The 22219-nt window shown below is 46.7% G+C and overlaps 1 protein-coding gene across 4 annotated transcripts in view; it reads right to left on the bottom strand.

The window, feature by feature from the left end:
- The window catches only part of LOC137543623 (sialic acid-binding Ig-like lectin 13), a 246328-nt gene that overhangs the window by 105185 nt on the left and 118924 nt on the right, over nucleotides 1-22219 (bottom strand). For 2 of the 4 annotated variants that reach the window (XM_068264740.1, XM_068264743.1), the window contains 3 exons: nucleotides 14283-14525; nucleotides 4927-4968; nucleotides 1830-2078 (listed from right to left, as the gene is read on the bottom strand). In XM_068264740.1, coding sequence (XP_068120841.1) covers nucleotides 1830-2078; nucleotides 4927-4968; nucleotides 14283-14525 — 534 coding nt within the window. The remainder of the gene's footprint in view (nucleotides 1-1829; nucleotides 2079-4926; nucleotides 4969-14282; nucleotides 14526-22219) is intronic. The other 2 variants (XM_068264741.1, XM_068264742.1) reach the window with 2 other exon arrangements.

Raw genomic sequence — 22219 nt, 5'->3', positions numbered from 1 at the left:
TATGTCAAGGCTAGAAATAGTGGGCGGAGCCAAAAACAACTAACCTTTTACCTGGGAAAATGTAAACTGCAGCTTTTCTTAAATTGTTAATGGCAGGGTTCTCAAACTTCACACAGTTGGTCACTGGGTGACTAGGATTAATATTCGGAAAAGTAGGTGGAGCCTACAAGAGCCAATCAAAATTCACCTATTGATTTTAAAGTGGAATATTTAAATTGCAGCCATTCTCACACTGTTAATAGCAGAGGCCTCAAACCTGCTACAGTTGGTCGTTAAGTGTCTGGGGTTCAAATTCAGTAAAGGGGCGGAGGCAAAAACAGCCAGATTTCTTTGCTGGATAAACTGCTTCCATTAGTACAATTTTGATGCCAGGAACCCAAAAGCTCACAAACTTGGTCATTGAGTAGTGACTGTGTGTGCAGGTTACAAAAAGTGGGTGGAGTTAAAAACAGATTTTTCTGGGAAATTGTAAACTGCAGCCTTTCCTCACTGTTAATGGCAGGGTTCTCAAACTTAGCATAGCTGGTTACTGGGTGACTGGGATTAATATTCATAAAAGTGAGTTGGAGCCTAAAAATGCCATTCAAAAATCACATGTCACTTTTCAAGGAGAATATTAAAATTGCTGCCATTCTTGCACTGTTAATGGCACAAGCCTCAAACCTGGTACAGTTGGTCATTGGGTCACTGAGGTTCAAATTCAGAAAAGGGGACAGAGCCACAAACAGTGAATCCGATTTATTTAATTTCATGGGAAAATACAAATTATTGATGCCAAGGACCCCAAAGCTCACAAACTTGGGCATTGAGTAGTGACTTTGTGTCTAGGTTACAAAAAGTGGGCGGAGCCAAAAACAAATTTCACTGGGAAAGTGTAAACTGCAGCCCTTCTTACACTGTTTATGGCAGGGTTCCCAAACTTTTCCCAGGTGGTCACTGAGTGACTGAGATTAATATTCAGGGAAGTGGGTGGAGCCTATAATAGCCAATCAAAATTCACCTGTTGATTTCCAAGTTGAATATATAAATTGCTGCCATTTTTACACTGTTAATAGCAGATGCCTCAAACCTGCTACAGTTGGTCATTGGCTGACTGGGGTTCAAATGCTGGAGAGGGGCGGAGCCACAAACAGCCTGTCTGATTTGTTTAATTTCTATAGGAATATACAAATTATTGATGCCAAGGACCCCAAAGCTCACAAACTTGGTCATTGAGTGTTTGTGCGTTAGGGTTAGAAAGTGGGCGGAGCCAACACCAGTCAAATACATACCCGGGCAACGTCGGGTCATCAGTGGGTGGAGACAAATACAAATTTTACTGGAAAAATGTAAACTGTAGCCATTCTTACACTGTTAATGGCAGGATTTTTAAACTTTGCATAGTTGATCACTGGGTGACTGGGATTACTATTCAGAAAAGTGGGTGGAGCCTACAAAAGTGAATCAAACTTCACCTATTGCTTTTCAAGGGGAATATGTAATTGCTACCATTCTTGAACTGTTAATGGCACAGGCCTCAAACCTGGTACAGTTGGTTATTGGGTGACCGGGGTTCAAATTCAGAAAAGGGTGTGGCGCCACAAACAGCCAATCAGATTTTTTTCATTTCATTGCAAATTATTGATACCAAAGACGGCAAAGCTCACAAACTTGGTCATTGAGTAATTGTGTGTTAGGGTTAGAAAAAGTATGCGGAGCCAACACCAGCCAAATACATACATATAATAAAAATCAAACTAGAGAGCAGCTTAAGCAGGCTCAAAAGGGTTTGTCCAAAACTATGTAGTGTAGAAAATGTCTTTAAGTCTTAGCAATGGGTTTTTACTTACAGGTCACAGTGATGTTTATTGGGGTGCTTGCCTGCCCATGTGTATTTTTGGCTTGGCAAGTATATGTTCCTTCATCATCAAGCGATAGGCTGGAAAGATTCAGGAAGTCAGCTGCTGATTGGCTAGTCCAGTTTCTGGCCTCGGCCCACAAGATGGAAGCTGCTGGTGAAGCTTTTGAAGAACATCGCAGAGAGAGACTAGAGCCCTCCCGGACAAGGACAGCTGAATTATTCCCATCTATGGTGCAAGCTGGAAATAATAAAAAAAGATGCACTGTTTCAACAAAGAAACGAAATAAAGAGAACAATGATAAATATGCAGATATATACAGCTGTCCGTGGAAGCTTGTGACCCCTCTGTGTTTTTGCATACATCAAAACAATGAATTTCAGAAGCAGACCTCTTACTTCATCAGGTTAATAGTACAACAGACATGATTTAGCATCACTAGAATTCCTCTTTGTCACCTGCTGTCACAAATAGAGCTCTTCTTCTGGTCTGTGTCTGTCACCATAATATATAATAAACTAGTATATCTTTACCCCCTTCCCCACCAGACATCTGCCTAGGCTAAGTATTACAACAGAAGCCATGTGGTGACATGTCCATGGGCTTGGGAGGGGGCATGCCAATTTCTATGGGTGGGTAAGGCGGAACTTCATCCAGGGAGCCGCGGCAGGGGAGGGCGCATCGGCAGGGGGAGCATGTGGTTGAAGGCATTTACCTAGCCAGGATCTATACACACTGGTTCTCCTTCCTGGTCCTAGACATCCTGTCTCACTGGTCACAGCACCCCCTATGATGACATCACAGGGGGCGCTGTTACCAGTGAGACAGAACACTGAGAACAAGGAAGGAAGATGAAGGGCGTGTGGATCTCGGTAAGTTCTGTTAAGCTCCACAGCATGTACTCTCTGGCTACTTACAGGGCTCTCCGGAGGGGTGGGCAGTCACTCCTTGCTTCCTGCTGGAGACAGAGTATGAGAATCCTGCAGGATCAGCAGTAACAGTGCAGACAGTCTGTGCTCGGGAGGCTGCAGGAGCCTCAGTTACATGGGGCTTAGCTCTTCGTCTGCTGTCACAAGGGCTGCTGCTGTGGCTGAGCTGATGGGGATAAATGACTTCAGAGATAAAAAGGTCACTGTGAGTTCTGGAAGGAGGCTGCTTGTTTTGTTTTTACACCATCCTCCCTGTCATCAGTACCACTGTTTGACCTGTTGTCTGCCAGCTGACATCGGCAGTGCATGGAAATGTGCTGCAGGCTGGTGCTATCAGTGCAGGGGCTGGAGCAAGACTTTATTATCACGTAAAAGCTCAGACACATGTTGTAATCATGGGCATAAGGCTGAGTTCACAGCAGCAGTGAGGCATAATGGCCACTTTGTAGCGCAGCTTACCGCACTGCAATACACTACCTATGGGATGTTCACAGTGTGGCAGGAAGATCACTTGCTAAGAATAGAAATGAAGCATTCTTTTTATTGACTGCATGCTTCACTGTTTGCAACGTGAGCATAACATGGGATGCTGCTGTCACAGGGAACGCAATTCAACACGCACGGTAAACATTGCCTATATATCTTACTACGTGTAATCTGTGTGTGCGTATCTCTGGTTACTGCATCACTATAGTTGGCCCGGGTCCTGGGGGCACTAATTATACCGTCGCTGTGGAAGCTCTATGGCCTAGAAACTGCCCTGGGAGGGGCATGAAGAAAGCAAGACAGGTGTGGGTGGGAGGGAGAGTGGCCAGGAAGTGTTATACAGTCTTAAAGCCACATAAGGAAGCAGTGGCCCACTACAGAGAGAACTCACCACCTGTCAGCTGCTCCCTTCCAGGCAGTGCCAGCGGTGAGGTGGTGCCCCCCATGGAGTCATATCAGAGTGCGGCCGCTGCCATTATTATCGGTATTATCCAGTATTTATACAGCTCCGACATCTCCTGCAGCTAATTGCACTATATATATATATATATATATATATATATATATATATATATATGCTGGGATGCTGATTCGCATTCCGTGGAATTGCAATTTCCACATTTCTGGCATTCAAAAATTGGAAAATGAAACCAGAAAATGGAAATCAGGATTCTGCGGAAAACGGATTCACCACGGCTCGGTCATTTGAGCCAATCACAGAACTCGGAAGCACCGGTCAGAGAAGGCAGAACTGTTCTGAAACGATTGGATCACCACAGTCATTTTACACCAATCACAAGACTGATTTTCCATTTTTCCAATCTCCGTTTTTCCCATTTTTTTTCCTACTTTGCGTTCTCTGATGCAAAAAATGACTAATAAAATTCTCCTTGAAAATCAGAAAATGGAATTTCCGTGAAATCCGAAATAGATGACTGATCATCCCTAATGTATATATATATATATATATATATATATATATATATATATATATATATATATATATATATATATATATATATATATATATATATATATACAGATAGATCACTGACTGTCCCTTTAGAAGAGCTCACAATCTAATCTCTCCCATAGTCATATGTCCATCATAGTCTTGAGACAATTTTAGGGGAAGCCAATTCCCTTATCTGCATGTTTTTGGGATGTGGGAGGAAACTGGAGTGCCCGGAGGAAACCCACGCAGACATTGAGGAAAACTACAAACTCCCTGCAGATATTGCTGCCCTGGCTAGTATTCCAACCAGGGAGTGTTGCAATGTGAGAGTGCTAACCACTATGCCACCGTGCTGCCAGGTTCTGACACAACATTTTACAGTCCTCTGCCACTGGTAGCACCCTCACGTGTCAGCGTGGTACAAACATTGCCCTGTGGCTGCTTTTAAAAAGCACTTGAATGGTAATTGTGGCCCAAAAAGCTCATAGTTCAGCCTGAAAGAGTCCTGAAGCTACGGGATGCAGCCTGCCAGAAGCAAGGCAGATGTTTTCAAAGTATTTTATGCAAAAAAGCACGTGTAAAGCTCAACTTTCTGTGTGTCTAAATACTTCAATTTTACTGTCATATGCACATGGGGGGGCTGGCCTAGGGCCAGGGTTTATAGTACAGTAATAAGATGAATAATGATAAACAAAAGCTGTAACAATAACAATGGTACCTTTGCCCATGGAGCAGGTTATCTTCGGGGTTCGAGGCCCATCTAAAAGAACATGCAAAAGATTACAGCTTAATGGTAATATGAAAGAGGAAGTTGTATAAACTATTACAAGGGCATAACTAATATCATGTGGTCTGACTCCAGGACATATGTTTATTAATAGCACCAACCATACACAGATATGGTGCACAGGATTATGTGGGGTTAGACTGAGAGACTTCAATAAACAAATCACATAGCTGTTTCCATTACTGCAGCCATGGCAACGCTTGGCATATGGTAATTCCAGTTGGCACCATTTAGGCGACAGTGATCTCATAAATGTACTACAGAGCTCTATACACAGGTATTCAGAAGTATGCGAGACAGAACAAAAGGGTGCAGGGGATATTCGGGATGGGTGCACCATGCGCCGTCATAAGTTATTCTCTGTTCCTCCACCAGGGACAGACACAAACTACAGAGGGTAATAAGATCAGCGGAGAGGATAATTGGGAAACCACTCTCCCCTCTGGACCTCCTCTATAATTCCATACTGCGTTCCAGAGCACTGAGGATTACTAACGATCCCTCTCATCCAGGACTCCGTTCAGGCCGGAGGTTCAGGCCCATTGCCACCAGGAAATCAAGGCACCAGAACAGCTTCTTCCCCTCTGCTGTCAACTCTCTAAACTCTCTTCACAAAATCCCTACACACGCTGATAGTCTTCCCTCGCAAGCATGTTTGGTCAGAACCCGATTGCATTGATGCACCTTACGCAATATGTAGGAAATCAATGCGAAATCATCCATGATGATGATTTATGGCAGTCCAAAGTTAAAACATTGTATAGCAGTAGCGCAATTGTGTTTGTAACTGTATTTGCATTGTATTGTGTTTGTATAATATTTATATTGTGTATTGTGGTTTTTCAGCCCTGTATGCCAAGTCCAATTCTGGGCACGACCTAGTCATGCTTGGCGAAATAAAATGATTCTGATTCTGAAGTTATAATATGAATTACGGCTACAGCGATACAGTAATTTGGGCGCTATCAAAGGAGGGAATCCAAATTACTATAAAAACAGCGTAATTCATCCACCAGCAATAGAGGAAGCCGAATTACGTCTTTTCCCTGGGTCCACGGCTGCCTGGAGGGGTAATAATTATTATTATCATTGCAGGTACCTTTGCAGGGTAAGCAGTTTTTAAGCTTCACCCTCCACCCAAATTTCCTGACACTGTTTTTGCATGTATGCGAAGGATAACGCTGGGTGGCTGTATTACTTCCCAAATCAATAAAGCACTAAAATCTTTGCATCCAATTTTTTTGCTGTATTTAGTAAATCAGAGCAGGTGCCTCATTAGGAGCAGAGACTCAGGGACACAGACCCCAAATTTCACCAGCCGTGCCCTGATCCTTCTACAGAACTAAAGAGTCCTGCTGGAAATCTTCTACATGTGGGCTACAGAAGAGTGATCACCCGTACGTTAATGCCGGAAGATGTGGAAGATATGAGCTGTGGAGGATAAGTGCTGCCTGCAGTCACATCACCTCTTATCGTATGGCCCAATGGCTGACATGTGGGCTACAGCGGAGTGATCACCCGTACGTTAATGCCGGAAGATGTGGAAGATATGTGCTGTGAAGGATATGTACTGCCTGCAGTCACATCACCTCTTATCGTATGGCCCAATGGCTGACATGTGGGCTACAGCAGAGTGATCACCCGTACGTTAATGCCGGAAGATGTGGAAGATATGTGCTGTGTAGGATATGTACTGCCTGCAGTCACATCACCTCTTATCGTATGGCCCAATGGCTGACATGTGGGCTACAGCGGAGTGATCACCCGTACGTTAATGCCGGAAGATGTGGAAGATATGAGCTGTGGAGGATATGTACTGCCTGCAGTCACATCACCTCTTATCGTATGGCCCAATGGCTGACATGTGGGCTACAGCGGAGTGATCACCCGTACGTTAATGCCGGAAGATGTGGAAGATATGTGCTGTGGAGGATATGTGCTGCCTGCAGTCACATCACCTCTTATCGTATGGCCCAATGGCTGACATGTGGGCTACAGCGGAGTGATCACCCGTACGTTAATGCCGGAAGATGTGGAAGATATGTGCTGTGGAGGATATGTGCTGCCTGCAGTCACATCACCTCTTATCGTATGGCCCAATGGCTGACATGTGGGCTACAGCGGAGTGATCACCCATACGTTAATGCCGGAAGATGTGGAAGATATGAGCTGTGGAGGATATGTGCTGCCTGCAGTCACATCACCTCTTATCGTATGGCCCAATGGCTGACATGTGGGCTACAGCGGAGTGATCACCCGTACGTTAATGCCGGAAGATGTGGAAGATATGAGCTGTGGAGGATATGTGCTGCCTGCAGTCACATCACCTCTTATCGTATGGCCCAATGGCTGACATGTGGGCTACAGCGGAGTGATCACCCGTACGTTAATGCCGGAAGATGTGGAAGATATGTGCTGTGGAGGATATGTGCTGCCTGCAGTCACATCACCTCTTATCGTATGGCCCAATGGCTGACATGTGGGCTACAGCGGAGTGATCACCCGTACGTTAATGCCGGAAGATGTGGAAGATATGTGCTGTGGAGGATATGTGCTGCCTGCAGTCACATCACCTCTTATCGTATGGCCCAATGGCTGACATGTGGGCTACAGCGGAGTGATCACCCGTACGTTAATGCCGGAAGATGTGGAAGATATGAGCTGTGGAGGATATGTGCTGCCTGCAGTCACATCACCTCTTATCGTATGGCCCAATGGCTGACATGTGGGCTACAGCAGAGTGATCACCCGTACGTTAATGCCGGAAGATGTGGAAGATATGAGCTGTGGAGGATATGTGCTGCCTGCAGTCACATCACCTCTTATCGTATGGCCCAATGGCTGACATGTGGGCTACAGCAGAGTGATCACCCGTACGTTAATGCCGGAAGATGTGGAGCAGTGTTTCTTAACATTTTATTGGTATGTACCCCTTTTAAAAACCTGTACTCACCAAGTACCCCCCCAGCATAGTAAACATTATCACAAGTACCCCTTGACAAATTAATATTTAACCATAGTACATGATAATTGGTTCTAAATAGAGACTGAGCGATCCTCAGATTTTTGGTTCGCGAACTTCCACAAAGGGTTCGAGAACCTGCAAACTCGGCGAACTGCAATAGACTTCAATGGGCAGGCGAACTTGAAAAACTGCAAACACTGGTTTTGACCACAAAAGTGGTGGGAAAGATGCTTCATGGGGTCTAACCAGGGCCGGTCCGCCCATAAGGCGAACTGCAAAAATTTGCCTCAGGCGGCACTTCTAGGGGGGTGGCACCCGCCTGTCCGTGGGTGTGGGGGGGGGGGGGGCGGGGGGCGAGCTGGAAGAGGTAGCGGGCAGGAAGGGGGTATTGGGCCTAGCGGCGGGGAGGAGGGTCGGATCCCCCCCTTTTTCACCTGGGTCCCCTGATCTGCGCTCCCCCTCCAGCATTAAAATAAATAAGAAACACCGAGAGCCCAATATAGTGTAGTATGTATTGGAAACCGTGGATAAATGTAAGTGTGAGATGAATATACTCACAAACATGGGTCAGGCAACCACTGTAGATGCAGGTGAGGAGATTAGACCTGTCCTCACTCAGGATTAAGAAGTTGCTCTCTGTAGATCAGAAAAGTAGGGGTAGGTCACCCCTCCACCAGGGGTGGACACAGTATTATCGTAAGAGAACAGAGGCGTCAGCAGGATAAAAGGTAATAAAAAAAAAAATTAAATTTGCTGAGAGGCAGTGGTGGACTTACCTCGGGAAAGCAGACTCAAAATACTGCCTGAATTAAACAAATAAATGTATTATTGTTCGCAGAGGCGCTATTCGTGCTACTGACGAGCTACTGTTTGTCCCCTATCTTATTGCCTGATGAAGCGGGCTGTGCCTGCGAAATGCGTTGCATCTTTTGGGGTACCAATAATAAATGTATTTGTTTAATTCAGACAGTATTGTGAGTCTGCTTTCCGGAGGGAAGTCCACCACTGCCCCCCAGCAAATTTAAAAAAAAATTTATTACCTTTTATCCTGCTGGCGCCTCTGTTCTCTTACGATAATCCAGCATTAAAAAGTTAAGTAGCAGCCGCTAGTACGAGGCAACAGGCGGGATGACTTACCTCTTCCGCGTTCCAGCGTGCGTTCCACTGCTGTCACTTCCTGCAATGCCGCCCACTGTTGCCTCTTACTAGCAGCTGCTACTTAACTTTTTAAAGCTGGAGGGGGAGCGCAGATCGGAGGACCCAGGCGAGGGAGGGGATGGGGTCAGACCCCCCTCCCCGCCACTTTGCCCAATACCTCCTTCCTGCCCGCTGCCCCCTCCACCCATGGCTTGAGGGGGAGGGGGCAATTTTTCTAAGTTTGCCTCAGGCGGCAAAAAGTCTAGGGCCGGCCCTGGGTCTAACACCTGGATGTGGGCATGGCGAAGTGGGATACATGCCCAAAGTCTCGGGTAAAAATCCGGATTTGACACACAGCAGGGTTTTAAGGGCAGAAATTACATTGCATTGCTAAATTGGAGGCCTAAAGTGCTTGAAAACATCTTGCATGTGTATACATCAATCAGGGAGTGTAATTAGAGTTCTGCTTCACACTGACACACCAAACTCACTGTGTAACGCACCGCAAACAGCTGTTTGTGTAGTGATAGTGGTAGGTATGGTCTTACACAATTCAATGTGCAGCTTTCACACACATGCAGGTACAGAGAAAATGAATAAATGCAGTGACTGCTGCTGCTGGTAGTATATAATACAATTACTGCGGTCACACACAAGTACAGGTATGCAGCATGGACTGGTGGTGGTATGGTATTACACAATACAGTACAATGTGCAATTGTCACTGTCTGTCACACACATAGGTCCAATACCAGTGAAGTATACAGTAAATGTGCTGGTCCTGGGCCTGGCTGGCACAGTATTAATTAGCAATTGCAAGGGGCAGCTGCAACACACAGCAGGGCTGAATAATGCAGTGCAGTGGGCCACACACACACACACACACACACACACACACACACACACACACACACACACTATACACACACACACACACACACACACACACAAATAAAAAAATAGATCACACAATAACAGTAGTTCTGAAAAGAACTGTTTGGGTTCTCAGCAACAAATAGCAGCTAGGAGCAAGCTACAAGAGCCTGAGTACGCTTTCCCTATCCCCAGCAAGCACTGTCTCTTCCTCTCACTATAGCAAGATTAGCAGACTGAGATATTGGCCCGACGCTGCGCTGTTTTTATAGGGGGGGGCGTGGGTCCAGGAGGGAGTGCAGTCTGATTGGCTGCCATGTGTCTACTGACTGTGAGGTAGAGGGTCAAAGTTTAGCCCCATGATGTAGTATAGGGGGTGGGTCTAACTCGTTACGTGTTCGTGGTTCGCCGCAAGCATGAACCACTGAGGTTCGAGCGAGCAAGTTCACCGGCGAAACGTTTGGGCCATCTCTAGTTCTAAACAATTTCCAAGCATTTACTATTACTTTTAATTAGCTAAACACTAATTTGGTGGTGTTTTTAATAGGATTTATCACTCTCTAAAACTCTAAATTTGTTATTCTTGGTTAAGTATATGAACCCCGAGTACCCCCTGGAACCATCACAAGTACCCCCTGGGGTACGCACACCACACGTTGAGAACATATGAAGTGAAATATATGTGCTGTCACTGTGGAGGATATGTGCTGTGGAGGATATGTGCTGCCTGCAGTCACATCACTTCTAACGATGATCGGAAAGAGCTAATTCTGTTCCGCCGGAATTCGGGGATCAGCACTTAATTCCGTCGCTATGAAATTTCCGCCGGATTTTTGTGAAATTCCGCGGAATTCCAGAAAAATTAAGTAATTGCAAATGGAAACTTGTTTATGCTAAATGGTAGCCCATAGAACTTATTGACTGTTCCCTTAGTCCTTCCCTCCTCCTCCTCCTTCTCCTCCGGAGGAGGATCTTGTCTTCCAGGGAATTGTAGGATTTCAAAAGCCAGCTCACACACATTGGCCGGGAATCAAACCCAGGTCTAGTGCTTGGAAGGCAGCTCTCCTCACCGCTATACCACCACCAACACTACATGCTGAAGCCAGCCTAGCATGTATCATTATGATATATCCAAGAGAAAAATGAGCTTGCTTAGGGATTGGTAGGATGTCAAAAGCCAACTCACATACATTGGCCAGAAATCAAACCCTGGCCTAACGCTTGGTAGGCTGCTATCCTAACCATTATACCACCAACACAACACACTACAATGCTACATGCTGAAGCCAGCCTAGTATGTACCATTGTGATATATCCAAGACAAAAATGAGCTTGCTTAGGGATTGGTAGGATGTCAAAAGCCAACTCACGTACATTGGCCAGAAATCTAACCCAGGCCTACCACTTGGTAGGCAGCTATCCACACCATTATACCACCAAAACTACATGCTGAAACTTGTGAGTTGGCTTTTGACATCCTACAAATCCCTAAGCAAGCTAATTTTTCTCTTGGATATATCATAATGGTACATGCTAGGCTGGCTTCAGCATTTAGCATTGTAGTGTGTTGTGTTGGTGGTATAATGGTTAGGATAGCAGCCTACCAAGTGGTAGGCCTGGGCTAGATTCCTGGCCAATGTATGTGAGTTGGCTTTTGACATCCTACAAATCCCTAAGCAAGCTGATTTTTCTCTTGGATATATCATAATGGTACATGCTAGGCTGGCTTCAGCATGTAGTGTTGGTGGTGGTATAGTGGTGAGGAGAGCTGTCTACCAAGCACTAGACCTGGGTTCGATTCCCGGCCAATGTATGTAAGCTGGCTTTTGAAATCCTACAATTCCCTGGAAGACAAGACCCTCCTCCTCCCTCCGGGAGGAAGGGAGAGGAGGAAGGATTACACCTCCTGATGTTATAAAGCAGTGTAGGCCTGCAATTGAACATTCAATGAGATTTTTTACCTTAAAAAACTGCTTTGTGTCAAATCCCGATTTGTTTCCGGGACTTTTGATGTCTATTCCACTTAACCATATCTCCTTCTAGGTATTAGTCCCCTTGAAACATCTTTTCCATCACTTTTGTGGCCAGCATAATTTTTTCTAATTTTCCAAGTTCGCCTCTCCATTGAAGTCTATTGCGGTAGGTTTGCGAACCTAAAATTGGAGGTTCGGGCCATCTCTAAACACAATGTGGGCTTCAAGACTGCTGTCTGGAACCTCCTGCTGTTGGTGTTTATTTACTGCCATGTTACCCATGCTAGGTACCATGGCCCATTACATTGCCTGCTGCCAAACGTCACTCCTCCTCCTGCTGCTGCTGCTGTATTTAAACTCCTGCTTTCTGTGTTCCCACCGCCAGGGTTCATGGAATTATGCGCTTCTGCCATGCACCACTAGCTATTACGCCACTACAATAGCTATATTTTCTTGTTAAAAAAAAACAATTCTGAGTTGTCTGGGTTTAAAACTGTGCTGTCCCAGTTGTGTATTGGACACAATGTGGGCTTCACGACTGCTGTCCGGAACCTTCTGCTGTATGGTGTTTATTTACAGCCGTGTTACCAACGCTAGGTACCATGGCACGTTACATTGCCTGCTGCCACATGTCACTCCTCCTCCTCCTCCTGCTGATGCTGATGTATTTAACCTCCTGCTGTCTGTGTTCCCACCGCCAAGGTCCACAGAATTATGCACTGCTGCCATGTGCCACTAGCTATTATGCCACTACAATAGCTATATGTTCTTGTACAAAAAAAATCTGAAGTGTCTAGGTTTAAAACTGTGCTGTCCCAGTTGTGTATTGAACACAATGTGGGCTTCACGACTGCTGTCCAGAACCTCCTGCTGTATGGTGTTTAATTACAGCCGTGGTACCAACGCTAAGTGCCACGGCCTACTACATTGTATGCTGCCACACGTCACTCCTCCTCCTCCTCCTGCTGCTGCTGCTACTTTAACCTCCTGCTGTCTGTGCTCCCACCGCCAGGGTCCACAGAATTATGCGCTGCTGCCATGCACCAATAGCTATTATGCCACAAATTTAGCTATGCTGTTGAAGAAAAATTTTTGCAACCGTTCTGTAAGGGTAAAACATTAAGTTGGAAACAAGAGGAAGAATATGAAGAAAAAAAAAATAAGAAGAAGATGGTGAAGAAGAAGAAGAAGAAGAAAAAGAAGAAGGACCAGGTGAAGAAGAAGAATAACCAGGTGAAGAAGAAGAACCAGATGATGAAGAAGAAAAAGAAGAAGAACCAGGTGAAGAAGAAGAAGAACCAGGTGAAGAAGAAGATGATGAAGATGATGGTGAGAAAGAAGATGGTGAAAAAGAAAAAAAAGACGGTGAAGAAAAAGATGGAGAGAAGAAAAAGAAGGTGAAGATGGTGAAGAAGAATAAACAAGCAAATGCAGAAAAAAAAGATGTCCATCAATTTTTTTTTTATTACACCTATTTAACCAGCTGAGCGGTCTGGACGAGCTCAGCTCGTCCAACACCGCCAGCGGCTGCCGCTCAGGCCCTGCTGGGCCGATTTTAATGAAATAAAAAGCAGCACACGCAGCCGGCACTTTGCCAGCCGCGTGTGCTGCCTGATCGCCGCCGCTCTGCGGCGATTCGCCGCGAGCAGCGGCGAAAGAGGGTCCCCCCAGCCGCCTGAGCCCAGCGTAGCCGGAACAAAAAGTTCCGGCCAGCGCTAAGGGCTGGATCGGAGGCGGCTGACGTCACGACGTCGGCTGACGTCGATGACGTCACTCCGCTCGTCGCTATGGCGACGATATAAGCAAAACAAGGAAGGCCGCTCATTGCGGCCTTCCTTGTTTATTCTGGGCGCCGGAGGCGATCGGAAGATCGCCTCCGGAGCGCCCTCTAGTGGGCTTTCATGCAGCCAACTTTCAGTTGGCTGCATGAAATAGTTTTTTTTTTATTTAAAAAAAACCCTCCCGCAGCCACCCTGGCGATTTAATCAGAACGCCAGGGTGGTTAATCGTGATTTCCCTTTAAAAAAATTCCTTTAAGGCTATCCGAATTTGTGATCACGACTATTACCCAAATTCAATTACTGATCATGACTCGAATTCAAATTCGAATTGAATTCTATGGTCACAATGACGGCCGAATCCGGATTTGACCCGGACCCGAATTTGAATGTACTCGAATCGAATTTTGGTGCATTCGAGCACCACTGCTACACACACCATTATATAAAGGGGCTGCACTGGAATAGGGGAAAGAGAGGTGCAGCCTGCAGTCAGACCACAAGGGCTGATAAAGCTTTCTATGGTAATTCCAGTTGCTTCCAGACATGCAATACACTTACACTCCACAATGATATTGATGAACCTGTCAGCGAGCCAACGGTTATTTGCCAAACATCGATAGCTTCCAGTATCATTCGGACCGGCATTCTTCAGCTCATAGATCAATGTCTGGCCTTCTTGTCTTGCATTTAATGCATTGTCTCCATTATACCAGCTAATGTTAGCCTGAGGATTACTGTCCACCGTACAGGTAATATTCCTGGACTCTCCTTCTAGAACTGTTATGTTCTCACATTGGACACCTGCCAAGACAAGTACATTTATTTGCCTTTTATACAGAAAGACATAATATTATTATTATTATTATTATTATTATTATTATTATCATCATTATTACATATTAAAGGAATATGAAGGAATATGATACTGGGAATTGTAATGTTTTCAGCACTTGTGTAACTATAGGGGAGCAGCCCCCTCTATAGGGGGAAAAGGAGGTGTGAAGGAGGGGCCCAGACATCTTCCTTCCTCCTCCTCCTCTATCAGGCCCTCCTCCTGGGCTCCCCTGGCTCTGCCACTCAGAACTAAAAATCAGCGCGCCAGCATTGACAAAGCTTACCTATTCCCCATCGGACACTCCCACTGCAGCCGCGCAGCCACGCCCTCGCTCCCGCTGACATCACCAGGAATGTACAGTGCAGGCCCAATACTATCTACGTCTATGCAGTACGCTCCTGGTGACATCAGCGGGAGCGAGGACATGGCAACCCAGGCGCAGTGGCTTTCAGACTTTAAAGTTTGAAATTCCAGAAGTGAACCGGAGGCGGGGCCGGAGCATAGGTGAGTGGCTGCGTGAGCACAGGATGCCTGCGGGGGGAAGGCGGAGCATCGGTGAGTGGCTGTGCGGGCACAGGATGTCTGCGGGGGGGAAGGTGGAGCAACGGTGAGTGGCTGTGCGGGTACAGAACGCCTGCGGGGGACCATTAGAAGCCCCGGGTAAGTTCAATTCATTTTTCCCCGACCCCCCTGCAGTATTCCTTTAATTAGCCTCTTATGATTGTATATCAAGTGTTCCCTGACACTTAGACAGTTACAGAGGCTCTTGGATTTGTCCTAGACTTGCACTGGTAAGCAGAGATGGGCCGAACATCAAATTTCAGGTTTCATGAATTTTGAATCCAATCCCTGCAAAAATGTGCGAATAGGAGAAACCATCTCCATAGACTTCAATTTTAAAACCTACAAAGATTGTTTCTGGACACAAACGTGATGGAAAAGTTGTTTCGGGGGGCCTATCACCTGGACAGGGGAATACTAGAGGGGGGTCCGTGCCACAAGTCCCACCAACAATTACGGAGGTGACGCAGAGTGGTGTTTACATCGCTAAAGGGCAGAAATCAGAGTACATTCCTAAATTGGTGGAATTCAGTGCTTTAAAACATCCAATGTGTGTGCATGTCCATCAGGTAGTGTAAGGGTTTAGATTAGAATTTAGCGCATAATTTTGCATCTGTTTTGCATTAGAGGCATGTATTCAGCCCTAGGGGGCTCTGTATTGCCGCTGATGGCTCACAATTCAGGTGCATCCTTGAGCGCTTATCATTTGTCTGTTTTGCTTGTCTTATGAAATGTGTATACCATTTATGAATAGCAGCACGAGGAATTATGTTTTTATTGCTAGGTTAGAGGTAGGTCTTCCCCAAGGGGGTACGTCACCGCCGTGGGGAAGTCTATTAGGTCATAATTTGTGCACTAATTATCACTGAAGCTAACACCCCCCCTTGGTCTATAGTGATGCAGGGTGTGTAATATAGTCCAGTTTCTGGAGCTCTGCCCACCGGTGCAGATGAATCACTAATTCCCCTTCCCTCTCTTTGCCTGCAGTGTATGCAGGGTGTGTAATATAGTCCAGTTTCTGGAGCTCTGCCCACCGGTGCAGATGAATCACTAATTCCCCCTCCCTCTCTTTGCCTGCAGTGTATGCAGGGTGTGTAATATAGTCCAGTTTCTGGAGCTCTGCCCACCGGTGCAGATTAATCACTAATTCCCCCTCCCTCTCTTTGCCTGCAGTGTATGCTGGGTGTGTAATATAGTCCAGTTTCTGGAGCTCTGCTCACCGGTGCAGATTAATCACTAATTCCCCCTCCCTCTCTTTGCCTGCAGTGTATGCAGGTTGTGTAATATAGTCCAGTTTCTGGAGCTCTGCCCACCGGTGCAGATTAATCACTAATTCCCCCTCCCTCTCTTTGCCTGCAGTGTATGCTGGGTGTGTAATATAGTCCAGTTTCTGGAGCTCTGCTCACCGGTGCAGATTAATCACTAATTCCCCCTCCCTCTCTTTGCCTGCAATGTATGCTGGGTGTGTAATATAGTCCAGTTTCTGGAGCTCTGCTCACCATTGCAGATAAATCACTAATTCCCCCTCCCTCTCTTTGCCTGCAGTGTATGCTGGGTGTGTAATATAGTCCAGTTTCTGGAGCTCTGCTCACCGGTGCAGATTAATCACTAATTCCCCCTCCCTCTCTTTGCCTGCAGTGTATGCAGGGTGTGTAATATAGTCCAGTTTCTGGAGCTCTGCCCACCGGTGCAGATTAATCACTAATTCCCCCTCCCTCTCTTTGCCTGCAGTGTATGCTGGGTGTGCAATATAGTCCAGTTTCTGGAGCTCTGCCCACCGGTGCAGATTAATCACTAATTCCCCCTCCCTCTCTTTGCCTGCAGTGTATGCTGGGTGTGTAATATAGTCCAGTTTCTGGAGCTCTGCCCACCGGTGCAGATTAATCACTAATTCCCCCTCCCTCTCTTTGCCTGCAGTGTATGCTGGGTATGTAATATAGTCCAGTTTCTGGAGCTCTGCCCACCGGTGCAGATGAATCACTAATTCCCCCTCCCTCTCTTTGCCTGCAGTGTATGCTGGGTGTGTAATATAGTCCAGTTTCTGGAGCTCTGCCCACCGGTGCAGATGAATCACTAATTCCCCCTCCCTCTCTTTGCCTGCAGTGTATGCAGGGTGTGTAATATAGTCCAGTTTCTGGAGCTCTGCTCACCATTGCAGATAAATCACTAATTCCCCCTCCCTCTCTTTGCCTGCAGTGTATGCTGGGTGTGTAATATAGTCCAGTTTCTGGAGCTCTGCTCACCGGTGCAGATTAATCACTAATTACCCCTCCCTCTCTTTGCCTGCAGTGTATGCTGGGTGTGTAATATAGTCCAGTTTCTGGAGCTCTGCTCACCATTGCAGATAAATCACTAATTCCCCCTCCCTCTCTTTGCCTGCAGTGTATGCTGGGTGTGTAATATAGTCCAGTTTCTGGAGCTCTGCTCACCGGTGCAGATTAATCACTAATTCCCCCTCCCTCTCTTTGCCTGCAGTGTATGCTGGGTGTGTAATATAGTCCAGTTTCTGGAGCTCTGCTCACCATTGCAGATAAATCACTAATTCCCCCTCCCTCTCTTTGCCTGCAGTGTATGCTGGGTGTGTAATATAGTCCAGTTTCTGGAGCTCTGCTCACCGGTGCAGATTAATCACTAATTCCCCCTCCCTCTCTTTGCCTGCAGTGTATGCTGGGTGTCAGGGCCGGGACAAGGTCCTCCAGCACCCAAGGCTGAGACACCAAAGTGCGCCCCTCCATCCCTGCCACCCCAGCCGTCACACACTGATTGCTATTAGACTAAGAGGCCCCCATGGGCCCACAACCTCCCCAACACCTTAATATCTAGTTATCTGGCTTGCAGTCACTGCCATGTATCCCCTTTTCTTATTTCTTTCTGCTTCAAACACAATTAGGAATGACAGCTGAATGAATTCTGCGCCCCCTCCTACACTGCGCCCTGAGGCTGGAGCCTCTCCAGCCTATGCCTCGGCCCGGCCCTGCTGGGTGTGTAATATAGTCCAGTTTCTGGAGCTCTGCTCACCATTGCAGATAAACCATTGAGGTATGAGGTTTGTTTGAAAGCGCTGCCATGTCTCCCACTGTGCAAAAGTGTAAGGGTTTTACCTACTTCACACTGACAGACCAAACTCTGACAGACCAAATTTGCCATTTAACGCACCGCAAACAACCACAAAGAGTTGTCTATAGTTGACACCCTCAGGACATAAATGTTAGTCCTCTCAATGGTAAACTTTGTGTGGTGGTCGCCGTGCTAATGTGTGCACCTTCGTGAGCTATGGTCGGGCTGAGGTAGTTTAATGACAGCATAGTGACTAGAAAAACCCTGATTTTGCAGTGTGGGCCCAGTATTGGCTTAGTAGGCTTTATTGATCACCTGAGATGACCATAAAAAAATGTATTGTTTTTGCCAAAACTTATCCAGCCAATCAAATTTGGTCTGTCCACAATGAACCAACAACCTTATCATCTTGGGTGTGCCGCCCACCAACACCCTCATATAGGTCAGTGCTTCATTGTGATATGCAAGCCCCTTCACCATGACAGAGTAACAATCACGAAGGGGAATTGACAGATGTAGGCTAATAATAAAGTGAAAAATCTCACCACCCATGACATAGGAAAATACAAAAAAAACCTTTATTGCACCAAAATTATCCAACTGACAAACAGATCTCCCAATCTAAACACAAATTAAAATCTCAATGGAAGTAGAGAGCAGATGAATCTTCAGCACTCTTAGGATAACAGCAAGGGTCTGGACTTGACCATAATCAGCATATGATTGTAACAATTAAATCCCCTTTCGAAGCGTGCACAGGCTGATGATTGTAGACATATAGATGTAGAATGGAGAGATAGAGAGGAGCCAGCACTGCTAATGGGGTAATTTATTTCAGCAGATAAAAACAGTGACACTTACAATCAGCGTGGTCGGATGCAGAGCGGGAGGGTGGGCGCCAGGTCTATGTCCCCCTGCGCAGGGGGACATAGACCTGGCGCCCACCCTCCCGCTCTGCATCCGACCACGCTGATTGTAAGTGTCACTGTTTTTATCTGCTGAAATAAATTACCCCATTAGCAGTGCTGGCTCCTCTCTATCTCTCCATTCTACACAAATTAAAATCTCCCCATTCACACATAATCACTCATACTTCCGCTCTAAAACCAAATTCTGGTATTTTTAGAGGGGAGGTGAGCTATAATTTCCAGTGCGGAGGGGTAACAGAGCCAGTCTAATGCCGGTTTGCAGTAGGAAGTTTAGCACAGCTTGGATCTCACCAGTGGTGTACCTAGGGCATTTGGCACCCGGTGCTGGGTATTAAAAGACACCCCCCCTCCCTAAAAAAAATGGGCGTGACCACAACCTGCAGCGTGCTTCGTGGCAAAAATTGGCGTGGTCATGGCCGGATGAGGGCGGAGCTAACTGTAATTTAAAGTATTAGCTAGTATAGTTGCCCCAGTATAGCTAGTAGTTTCCCCCAGAATAGCTGCCCCCAGTGAAGCTAGTATAGTTGCCCCCAGTGAAGCTAGTATAGTTGCCCCCAATGAAGTTAGTATAGTTACTCCCAGTATAGCTAGTTTAGTTGCCCCCAGTATAGCTGGTATAGTTGCCCCCAGTATAGCTGGTATAGTTGCCCCCAGTATAGCTGGTATAGTTGCCCCAGTATAGCTGGTATAGTTGCCCCCAGTATAGCTAGTATAGCTGCCCCCAGTATAGCTGGTATAGCTGCCCCCAGTATAGCTGCCCCCAGTATAGCTAGTATAGCTGCCCCCAGTATAGCTGCCCCCAGTATAGCTGGTATAGTTGCCCCCAGTATAGCTGGTATAGTTGCCCCCAGTATAGCTGCCCCCCAGTATAGCTAGTTTAGTTGCCCCCAGTATAGCTAGTATAGCTGCCCCCAGTATAGCTAGTATAGTTGCCCCCAGTATAGCTGGTATAGTTGCCCCCAGTATAGCTGCCCCCAGTATAGCTGGTAAAGTTGCCACCAGTATAGCTGGTATAGTTGCCCCCAGTATAGCTAGTAGAGCTGCCCCCAGTATAGCTAGTAGAGCTGCCCCCAGTATAGCTAGTAGAGCTAGAAGGAGGGGCAGTGGGGGCAGCGGTGGGGAGGGGGGAAATATCCCCCCCCCTCCCTCACCTGGGACCCCTCCTTCTGCCTCTCTCCCCCTCCATTCAGCGGTTGCAAGTGCGAGCTTGGCGGAGGGGACAGGGAGACATGCGCAGAATTACTCACCACTTTCACGTTCCAAGCGCCGGCAGCGTCATGTCGTCACAGATCTCCGCCTTCAATGAAGGCGGAGATCTGTGACGACATGACGCTGCCGGTGCTTGGAACATGGAAGTGGTGAGTAATTCTCCGCACGTCTCCCCGCCGCCGAGCCCGCACTTGCCACCACTGAATGGAGGGGGAGAGAGGCAGAAGGAGGGGTCCCAGGTGAGGGAGGGGGGGGCTATTTCCCCCCTCCCCACCGCTGCCCCCACTGCCCCTCCTTCTAGCGCTGCTTCCCCTTCCTGCTCTGTGCTGTGGGGGGTCGTGGTGACACCCCCCTGGGTGTCTGTCACCCGGTGTGCCCCGCCCCCCTGCGCACTACAGTAGGAACGCCACCAGATCTCACCACTCGAAGTCTTCTAGCATGTCAGTGCTCATATACGTGTGCAGCTTATAATAGCTGTAATCATCCGTCTTGGCATGGCAGCTATGATCATCTGCCTTCATGTACACTGCTGTAGTGAGCTTATCCCACATACAGATGGCAGCCAGCTTTACCCAGACAGTATCCAGTTCACTGGGGAGCCTGACTGCCAATCATAGAGTTGCAACACTTCCCACACAGCTAGTCAGCCACCAAGCAGGGTTACAAGGCTAGGCCCTGCCCACTGATACATTGTTACCGCCCCTTGTGAGCTTCATCAGAGTGTATGTAGTGGGAGATTAGACAAGCTGACCTTTTTGTTCTCTTGCCAGTACTTGGGCGGGTTAAGTACGCACAAAGCTCCTACCTTGTTTCCCCGAAAATAAGACACTGTCTTATATTAATTTTCTCTCCAAAAGATGTGCTAGGGCTTATTTTCAGAAGATGTCTTATTTTGAGGGGAAACATTGGTAGTTTTCCTATACAAAATGTATATACTGCGTGCCATGCTGAAACACAAGCAGCATACACAGAGCTTGTGGTTTGCAGATATTGGCTCTCACTTACAAGAAACTGATTCTGCTGATCTTGTGGGTGAGAGTCTATTTCTTGCAGGCAGAGAACTCTGTCAGGCTCCCCAGAGCTATGATAGGATAAGCTGTGTGTCCTGGGAAGAGGTGAAGTGCTGCTGATGCTTATCACCACAGATCAGGAGGGCTCCAACAAAAACACACATTGCCTTATACATATACAGGACTGTAGAACTCGCATTATACTGCTGCTCTCCTGTATCCAGGCTTTGTATTGAGCGTGACTTGCTGGTGTCATGTGGGCTGCTGCTAAGGCTTACATTCGGGGGAGGGCTTATATTTCAAGCATGCTAGGAATTTCTGCTAGGGCTTATTCTCAGGGGATGTCTTACTTTAGGGGAAACACGGTATCTCCTCTCCTCATATTACAGATATGCCGCTATTCGTCCCATACAGTTCCGACAGTGCATACACAGCAACACAATACCAGCCATGACTCTGGACACAATCGCAGTGCATCATACTGTGTGTGAAATGATTTATTTGATTGTAGTTGGAAGATAGCCAAATCCATACATTCAATATCTCTCATATAGAATGCATCTATATGCAGGTGTAATGATCTGCTCAGCTGCCTGTGCAGGCAGGCAGCCTTTTGACCACTGTTCAGGTCTGCATTCTGCAGGTCTCTGGAGGAGAGACCTTTTGTCAGTATTGCAGCTTGCTGCTGAGGAGTTTGCATGTGTTTGTCATGCAGATTGCCTAGCCACATCCTTTGTAGGCTTGCTCTATAAATACTATGTGATACCACAGTAAGTTGCTGGTCATAAGAGTTAGATCCTGTGTGACACTCGCCGGGAGTGTCAGCCTTGCTCTTTGTTGAAGATTAGCCTAGAGTAATCCCTGGAAACTGCACTGGGCAGGTTTCCTTAGTGC

The sequence above is a fragment of the Hyperolius riggenbachi genome, unplaced genomic scaffold (assembly GCF_040937935.1).
Source record: "Hyperolius riggenbachi isolate aHypRig1 unplaced genomic scaffold, aHypRig1.pri scaffold_132, whole genome shotgun sequence".
Taxonomy (NCBI): domain Eukaryota; kingdom Metazoa; phylum Chordata; class Amphibia; order Anura; family Hyperoliidae; genus Hyperolius; species Hyperolius riggenbachi.
Note: the sequence above shows the minus strand (reverse complement) of the source record. Positions and strands in the feature narration are given on the sequence as shown.